General features: G+C 46.1%; 1 protein-coding gene across 2 annotated transcripts in view; it reads right to left on the bottom strand.

The window, feature by feature from the left end:
* SLC13A5 (solute carrier family 13 member 5) overlaps positions 1–3,351 on the bottom strand; it is a 32,359-nt gene extending 29,008 nt beyond the window's left edge. The window contains exon 1 of one of the 2 annotated variants that reach the window (XM_053569027.1): positions 3,037–3,054. Coding sequence is in view for 1 of the 2 variants with exons in the window: in XM_053569026.1 (XP_053425001.1) it covers positions 3,037–3,138 (102 nt within the window). In the remaining variant the exon portion in view is untranslated. Of the gene's footprint in view, positions 1–3,036 lie in introns of both variants that reach the window. The other variant, XM_053569026.1, reaches the window with a different exon arrangement.
* Between the last annotated feature and the right edge of the window lie 5,517 nt (positions 3,352–8,868).

Here is an 8,868-nt window from a genome sequence, read left to right on the forward strand (position 1 = left end):
TCACATTCTCATGTATAAATTAAGGGTAGAAGAGTACCCATTCTTAACATACGGCACACGAAGTCCTTGGTACTGGTACTTATTTATTCTCTAAACTCCAAAGCAATAGGTGGGCCCGGGTGCGGTGGCTCACTCCTGTCATCCCAGCACTCTGGGAGGCCGAGGCAGGTGGATTGCTTGAGCTCAGGACTTCAGGACCACCCTGAGCAAGAGTGAGAGGCCATCTCTAAAAATAGGCAGGCATTGTGGCAGGCACCTATAGTCCCAGCTACTTAGGAGGCTGAGGCAAGAGGATCACTTAAGCCCAAGAGTTTGAGGTTGCTGTGAGCTAACCAGGTTGATAAAGTGAGACTCTGTCTCCCTCTCCCGACCCAAAAAAAGAAGAAGAAGTAGTAGGTGGCACCCTAGCTAACCAATTATCACTGCATGCTCCTGGACGGGTCAGACATAGCCATTAGAAAAGAGAAGCTACAAGGCTAACTGCCCCTCACCTCTGTGCCTCCATTAGGAAGCCCAGGAAGTGCTCGTTGTGAATAACACCAGTCAACACCCTTGGCCCTCCCTAGTCTAGAAATCTCCCACAGCGTCAGTGCAGAGGGCAGAGCAGGAAGGAGGATGTTAGAAAAGTCTGGGGAGGGGCTGGTAACCAGGAAGAATGAGAAGGGGTTGTCCTGTAGGAGAGGGACCTGTTTCTGCTGCATACTTCAGAGCACTTCCCTGTAGCTGAGAGTAGCCAGAGAAGTGATGAAAGCTGAGATCAAAGGGGGCGATGGGATTCCAAACATCAGTGCCCCACACAGGGCACAGCATATAATGGGCTCAGTAAATGTATGTGCCCAAACAAAATGTACATGCAAATAAGTTCACAACTAAAAACCATTTATATAATGATTAACAAGGAAGGGTGTCCCCAACATGTTTTGTTTAATGGAAAACTATAGCAAAACACACTGTGTGTGTGTGTGTGTGTGTGTGAAAGAGAGAGGTGGAGGGGGGAGAGAGAGAGAGCCAAGAGATTAATTGACTGGTTTCTGGAAAAATGTCCATCAAAATATTAATGCTATGAGATTGGAAGGTATTTTTATTTTTACTTTAAACTTTGCAATCTTGTTTTAAAAAAGAATTTTCTAACATTTTTAAATAAATTATACAGTAAATTCATCATTTCTTTTAATGATTTTTTTTTTCAGGACCCAGAAAGAAAGGGTAGAAAAAGTGGAATGGAGATGAGGCCAGGAAAGAGCGAAAGTGGAGAGAGGGGAAAAAAGAAGACAGAGGTGAGGAGAGAGACTAGGGCATGGGCAGAAGGCCGAGTGCCCTGGGTGCCACTGCCTGATGGGGACAATGCCCCTCTGGATTTTCTCGCACAGTGGGGTAGCTGTGGAGGGTTGTGGGCAGGAAGCTCCTCAGAGGTGACCAAAACAGAGGCACAAAGGGAGACCAGAAGACCACAGTGTCTGGTGGGAAGGAAAGCTTGTGAAGGCAGCCTTTGGAAAGACTCTGCTCTTCCCTCTCCTGAACCTGACTCCCAGGGCAGCTCACACACACGCACACGCATCCTGAGTCAGGGCCCACCTGTATGGGAGTAAGTGTGTGTGTATCAGGGTGGGAGCAGAGTCTCCTGAAGCAGGAAGGTCAGCAAAGGTACTGTAATTATTCCCAGGAACATCACTTGCTGCTAGCTGAACTAAAATCACAGCTCTCCTGCCTGGCTCCCTCCCACAGACTCTTTCTACAGAGGAAATATGGCTGCTTGTGACAACTGAAAGACACCACAGTTGAATCTGCTGTCCTCGACCCCTCCAGGGCCTGTGCTCAGCCCACCCAGATTCTCCTCTCCTACCTAGAAACCAACATAGTCCCTTTTTATACCAAATCTTAAAGTGTCAGAATCAAACCACCTTGCGCCATTCTACAGATGAGAACACCAAGGCCCAGAGAACACAGAGAGTCGGCTAAAGTCACAAGCACGAGCAAGTGGTCCAAGTCCAGTCCTCTTGCAGGTTGGCTTCTTGTCACCCCAGCACACCCCTTCCCTCCTCCAGAGCTGCCACCAGAGAATCCCCTGAAGAGCTCCTCTGTTCCCAAACCTGCCTGGAGAGGAGAGGGGAGAGCGTGAGGTTCCCTGTTAGGGCCTAGAGTGAAAGGCTAAAAGAAGGAATGAGGAAGGAGCAGCCAGCAGCCACAAAAGGCTTCAAAGCCCCGGGTCCTCTGCCAAACTGGCTGTGCACAGCCCAGTGGAGCCTTGGCCAGGGCGCCTGGCCCTGCCCCCAGCCTGCAGCTGAGGCTATTCATTCTCTCTCTCCCTCCCAGGAGTATTAGGAGGCCAGGGCATGGGATGAAGCTTCCCTGCAACCTCAGGCTGTGCCACCCAAGGCGTGAGCTCTGGGAATGTGTCCCGCCTCCCGCCTCCGGTCATAGCCACAGCAGACATCAGGCAAAGCTGTCCAACTCCAGCCTGCCTTTCAACCTGGAGCTGAAAGTGTTTCGGGGCTGGAAAGAACATGTGGATCTTAAATAGGGAAACTGGGAGCCAAAGGAGGGCCAGAGAGTGGCAAAGACAGCACTCAGGATCCACTTGCGTGATGATCTTTAAATGTAGGTCCCTGACTGACGTCAGAAGCCACCTATAGCTTGAAGACAGGAGGGACGGAGACAAGGGAGGAAAAGGCAAGCACCCAGGCGGTGACATTTGGGGGAGAAACGCAGTTATTCACTGGGGGAAATTCTGAGCCAGGGCTGAGCCTATGGCTGGGGTCTGTGTGCTCACTACTAAGGTTTCTGCGCTTGCCCAGACAGCTCTTGCGCCCTGGGATCTGTGAACCCCAGGGACGGGCGCCACGGGGTCGTCATGCCCCTGGGATGCTTCGCGAGGCACCTCCCATCTGGCACCTCGTGTTCCCGAGAGCGCGCGTCCCCAGAGAGCTGTGCCCGCCAGGGAATCCGTGCGTTCCAGCACAGTGCTCCCGAGTTCGGTGCCGGTTAGTAGGCAACGAGCGCCCGGGGTCCGCGGGGCTGCCTGGAGATGCAACTGACCTTGGCGGGCATCAGAATGATGAGTGGCAGCAGCAAGAGCGGGGTGACGAACAAGATCACGAAGGACTTGAACTTGGAGACATAGCTCAGCGCCGAGGCCATCGTGCGGGAGGGAGAGTCGAGTGAGGGGCAGCTAGAGGCTCCGCGGGCTTAAGAAGGGGCAGCACCCGGGATTGGAAGGGGGGGTGGCGACAACTCCGCCCCCCACGGTGGGGCCTCCGCGCGGCCCCGAGGCGGGGCCACCCCTCTGGGTCGGTGGGGACGCCTGCCCCCACTCTGCCACCCGGTGGCCGCGGGAGGTGTCTCCGGACTCCAGCGCTTTGGACGGGCCTTCTAGGGGTAGCCTGGGCCCTGACACCTCCCGACTCTCCAAGCTTTGCCTGCGCTTCGGTGGACAGAGGCGCACCCCGAGGCTGCCAGGCGCGCTGTTTTCCGTTTGGGGTTTGTTGATTCATTCTGCCAACGTCGGCGTGCAGACCCGTCCCACGTCCGGACCTACTATTTCCCGGGCTCTAGGGGTCCCAGATGAAAGCGACCCCAGACCCCTGGGTCTCTCAGATCTATCTCCCAGGATTCTGTCTCCTATTCACCCTTTTACTCCCTCCCCTGCCACACCTGTCTTGAACCGGTCGTCCAGCGCCCCCAGCACGACGGAGTCCTCTCTTCCGCTGGTCTCCACGGCTTGCTCGCCGCATTCGCCCCATTCTAGGCACAGGACCCCTTTTCCCCGCCCGCTCTCTCCCACCCAAGGAGAGGGGAGGCCACTGTGCTCCGCAGCCGGACGGCTTTCGCCCTCCAGCGGACACCGCGCAGCTCGCGGGCGCAGCGCCTGCCACAGTGAGCGCGGTGCGGGGCGGCGTCATGGAGCACTAGCAGCCGCCGCGGCGCACCGGACCCACGTCGTTACTGCCATTTTACGGAGACGGCGGTCTGGAGAGGAAGGGGCATAACCAAAGTTACGCTGAGAGAGTCGTTCATTTAGTCCCCTGCCCTCGCCATTCATTTAGCGTGCCAGCCAACCAGCACGTAGTAGCGTGTTCTCCGCTGAGCCAAGTTTGGAGACTCAAGGACCCAAAGGCACCACCACCTTTACCACCTTCTTCAATCGACCCTTCTCTGCCTGTCGTCCTCTCATTCTGCAGCTTCCTTTGGGGAGTCTGACCCATGCTGTGGTTTAACCACAGCCTGCTCCTTAAGTGATTGGCACCCTCTGCCTTCCACCCTCCGTGGTGCCAGTCCCAGATTTCCCTGCCTCCAACCTCCCGCCGACTGAATGTGTCTCAGGCCCTGAATCAAGTTCATGATTCTTCCTGTGAGCGACGTCCAAGGACACACATTCCCCTGAACCCCTCCTCAGTTGCCTCCCGTCTGCCCTCCCTCTTCAGTAATTCTCTTTTATACCGTCGGGGGCTTGCCCCTCTTTCCACAAGGCGCTTAGCACAATCTGTACCTATGTATTTATTGATGTTATTTAGTTTAAAATATTATTCCCTTTTTCAATGCCTTCGGATTGGTATAAAACGTTATTTCATTTGTTAATTGACAAATAACAATTCCCACAGGATTTTTATTTGATAAACCTAAAATTCAGGCAAAATAACAAGTGAATCAAGAATGAATAGTTAAGAAACCTCTTTTAAAAGATGGAGGGAAATTGCTATCAGACTTCAAGAATGACAAAATTATACTACTTGATGTAATTATTAACATTGGCATGAGGATAGAAAAACAGAACCATAGAATAGAGCCTAGAAATAGACCCAGGTTTATAAGGAAATCTTTATAGACAAGAGAGATCTCAGGAACTATAAATGCCTACTCTCACCAGCTGGATTAATTAGCTTATAGCAATACAGACATTTTTCCCTCAAGTATACTAAATACAAGGTTGGACAATTAAGTTCACAAACTCAACCTAGACAATATTGTACATACCCCATTGTTGAACATCACTACGGCAGTCATCTTTGAAGTACCATCTTTGGCTATCTGGTAACCGTAGTGATATTCAGCAATGAGGTATGTAGTACATTTTCTAGGTTGAGTTAGAGAATGTAATTATCAGATCTCATACAACAACAGCTCTGATGGCTATTCCAGAGAAAGAGTTCCAAAATTGCTTCAAAGGGTAGACCAGGCATTGATGTCAATTCATAGCTTCCCAAGGTCAGCCAGTGATACTCAGCAATGAGGTATGTAGCACTTTTTTGAGGATGAGTTTGTGAACTTATTTGTCTGACTTCATACATATAGAAGACATTTGATCATGATTTTTAATAAATTAATCAATTAGTTTTGTGTGTGTTTGTGTATTTGGTTTTGGAAACAGGGTCTCTGTTGCCTAGGCTGCAGTGCAGTTGCATGAACATAGCTGACTGCCACCTGGAACTCCTGGGCTCAAGGGATCCTCCTGCCTCAGCCTCTGGGGTACCTAGGACTAAAGGTCCACCTTACCACACCCAACTAATTTTTTGTTTTTTGTATAGATCGGGTCTCACTATGTTGCCCAGGCTGGTATCAAATTCCTGGCCTCAAACAACACTCCCACCTTAGCCTCCCAAGTCCTAGGAGGTAGCTCACAGCTCACAAGTGCAAGCTACTGAAATATTTAGAATGACATATGCTACATAATTATATGATGCAAATTTTAGCTCCACCTGAAGCATTTAACATAATTTTAAGCTTAAAACTGAGGTAGTAGGAGTCTACTTTTTGGTACAAAAGTTCTAAAAATTGGTGTGTCACTCTCTGTACTTGTTTTTATAATTCCTTGTGAGTCGAACAATTTAAAATAAAAAACTTTTTTAATTATAGTAAATAAAAAATATGTTTTAGAGTTAGAATGATGAATCCAATCCTTACCAAGTCATACCTTACGGCTGATATTTGTAACCAAGAAATAGTGGCATGCAAAGGAATGCAGCTGGTGCCTAGATTTTCTTAGACTTTGGATACTTTCATTTGAGTTTATTTGCACTTGGCCATGGTGCATGAGTACTATGTGGATGAATGGAGCTGCTCCAGTATCTGGTTACAAAAGCAGTCTTATCGGTCATTTCCACATTCTACCTTGGGAACACTGTATTATTTGCAAACAAGCTTTGGTTGCTAAAAAGGCAGGTGCTAAATGTTACCATTAAGAGGGTATCAATCAGTTTTCCCTAGGTTTGACCTACTACAACAAACATGTGAGTGCAGGTCAGTTGGGAGTCTATGCTACAGGCTGCGGGGAGAGGGTAGGCATACAGTGGGAAGCTCCATGCTCTTCTCCTTTGGGACTAGGGGTCTGCTTCACCCAGACTGAGAAAGCAGATGCTATTGAGGATATATTGTTCTCATGGCAGAGAGCAGGAGCCAAGAGCACCACTGGGAACTTGCAATACCTCTAAAAGCTCAGCCCTACCATGAAACTAATTTATGGCTTTCACATGAAAGCTATAACCCAGTTATAACCTAAGAATATGGGGAAGGGGAGAGGGAGGGAAGGGAGGGGGAGGATGGGTGGAGGGAGGGTGATTGGTGGGATTACACCTGCGGTGCATCTTACAAGGGTACATGTGAAACTTAGTAAATGTAGAATATAAATGTCTTAACACAATAACTAAGAAAATGCCAGGAAGGCTATGTTAACCGTGTGATGAAAATGTGTCAAATGGTATATAAAACCAGTGTATGGTGCTCCATGATCGCATTAATGTACACAGCTATGATTTAATAATAAAAATTAAAATTAAAAAAGCTTCTGTTCAGGTACACATTGGTACAGCATGCTTCACCTCACTTACCCTCTAATAGCCAGAGGAAGTTCCATGGCCAAATCCAAAGTCTATGGGGTGGGGAGGCAAGGAGAGATGGAAAAGGGGAAGGAATTAATCATTGTGAACAAATAATACAATCTACCAAGCAGGATGAATATTATTAAGTCCAGGGCAAGATACTTGCATTTTTTCAGAGTGATATGTTTGGAAATGATATCAACTCATATGAATTATATGAGTTCAGGGATGGTTGTCACAAGGATGAAATAAACACATCTATTCAAATTGGAGAATGAAATCAGACTTTTTTTTTTAACAGAAAGTCTGTTTTGGATGATTAATTTGACAAAAAAGACTAAGCTTGCCAATTAGGTTTCATACAAGATCTAAATTTGTAGCTCCAAGGTTTTTGACAAAAGTATATTTAAAGCACAAAAACAGAAAATCATTTTCTATTCTATTGGCCAAGCTATGTTGAAATTAACAATATTTTCATTTCCCCAAGTATTTTGGAGCATGCTCAGTCTTAAAAGATGCCTCTCAGTGAAATACACATTTAAATTATCATTGAAAATCTTAATGAAGTCTTTTTTGGTGTATGCAATAGTCTGATTGTTTGTGTCCTCTCCTCCAAAAGAAATGTATATGTTAAGATCACAATTCCCAAGGCAATGGTTCTTAAAAGGTGGGTTATTTAATTGCAATCAGTGTAACCTGGCTTATTGTACCCTCAATGAATCCCCAACAATAAAAAAAAAAAAAAGAAAGGTTTAAAAAAAAAAAGGTGGGTTCTTTGAGTGATTAGGTCATGTAGGTGGCACCCCTAAGAATGGGATTTTCGCCCTTATAAAAGAGATCCCAGAGAGCTAATACAATTTGCCTCTTCCCCCATGTGAGGGCACAACTACACCGTGCCATTTAGGAACTAAAAAGCAGGTCCTCACCAGACACTGAATTTGTCTTGATCTTGGACTTTACAGACTCTAGAACTGTGAGAAAAAAATTTTCCATTGTTTACCAGACACCCAGTTTATGGCATTTTGTTATAGCAGCCTGAACGGACTGATAGGATCCTTCCCAAAAGTTAAATAAGAAAATGACTCTAAAGACTGAGCAATAAACACTTCTCCAAGTCAGGTGATGGCCAATTCTTTGCTGTTAACAAAATTGGGTGAGAACTTAATTAAGCTGTAAAGTGATACATTAAAAGCAATACTTTATGATAGAGCATGAGGTGACTTTTGGTATCATAAACTGGAAAAAAAATCATAGAATTGAGAGATGCTACTCTAAAAAATCTTCTCTTCCTGGTGGCTCCCATAGCTCAGAAGGTAGGGCGCCGGCCACATACACCGAGGCTGGTAGGTTTCAAACCCAGCCAGGGCCAGCTAAAATAACAATGGCAACTGCAACCAAAAAATAGCCAGGCATTGTGGCAGGCACCTGTAGTCCCAGCTACTTGGAGGCTTAGGCAAGAGAATCACTTAAGCCCAAGAGTTTGAGGTTGCTGTGAGCTGTGATGCCATAGCACTCTACCCAGGGTAATAGCTTGTGACTCTGTCTCAAAAAACAATCTTGGGACTCTGTCTCAAAAAACAATCTTCTATTCCTAACTATTCATTTATATAAACAGAATTGCTCAGATTTTACATCTATAACAGAAAATTGGAATAGAATCGATGCTGAATCCTGCTTCTTCCCAGTAATAAGTAACATTCATCCATGATTAATTAAAAACATAAAGTTAATGTTAATGAACTGTTAAATAATGTTAATTAACAGTTAATTCACTGTTAATGTTGCTGAGTTGTCTTTATAATCAAATTTTACTATTTATATGTAAGAATGATTTATCAAAATCTATGTTCTATTTATGTTGCTTTGGCCAAATATATACTAATAATAGTTGTTATGCCACAGCAGGAGAAAATGTTAACATTTAGAGCCTTACTGTCCTAAGAAACTTCAAAACACTGATATTTCAATTTATATATACAGTTTCAATGCAGAAAAATATGACTGGGAAAACAATAGAAGACTTCAAATTAAAAAATACATTAACAGAGGTTTTATG

Source organism: Nycticebus coucang, chromosome 18, assembly GCF_027406575.1.
Source record: "Nycticebus coucang isolate mNycCou1 chromosome 18, mNycCou1.pri, whole genome shotgun sequence".
Taxonomy (NCBI): domain Eukaryota; kingdom Metazoa; phylum Chordata; class Mammalia; order Primates; family Lorisidae; genus Nycticebus; species Nycticebus coucang.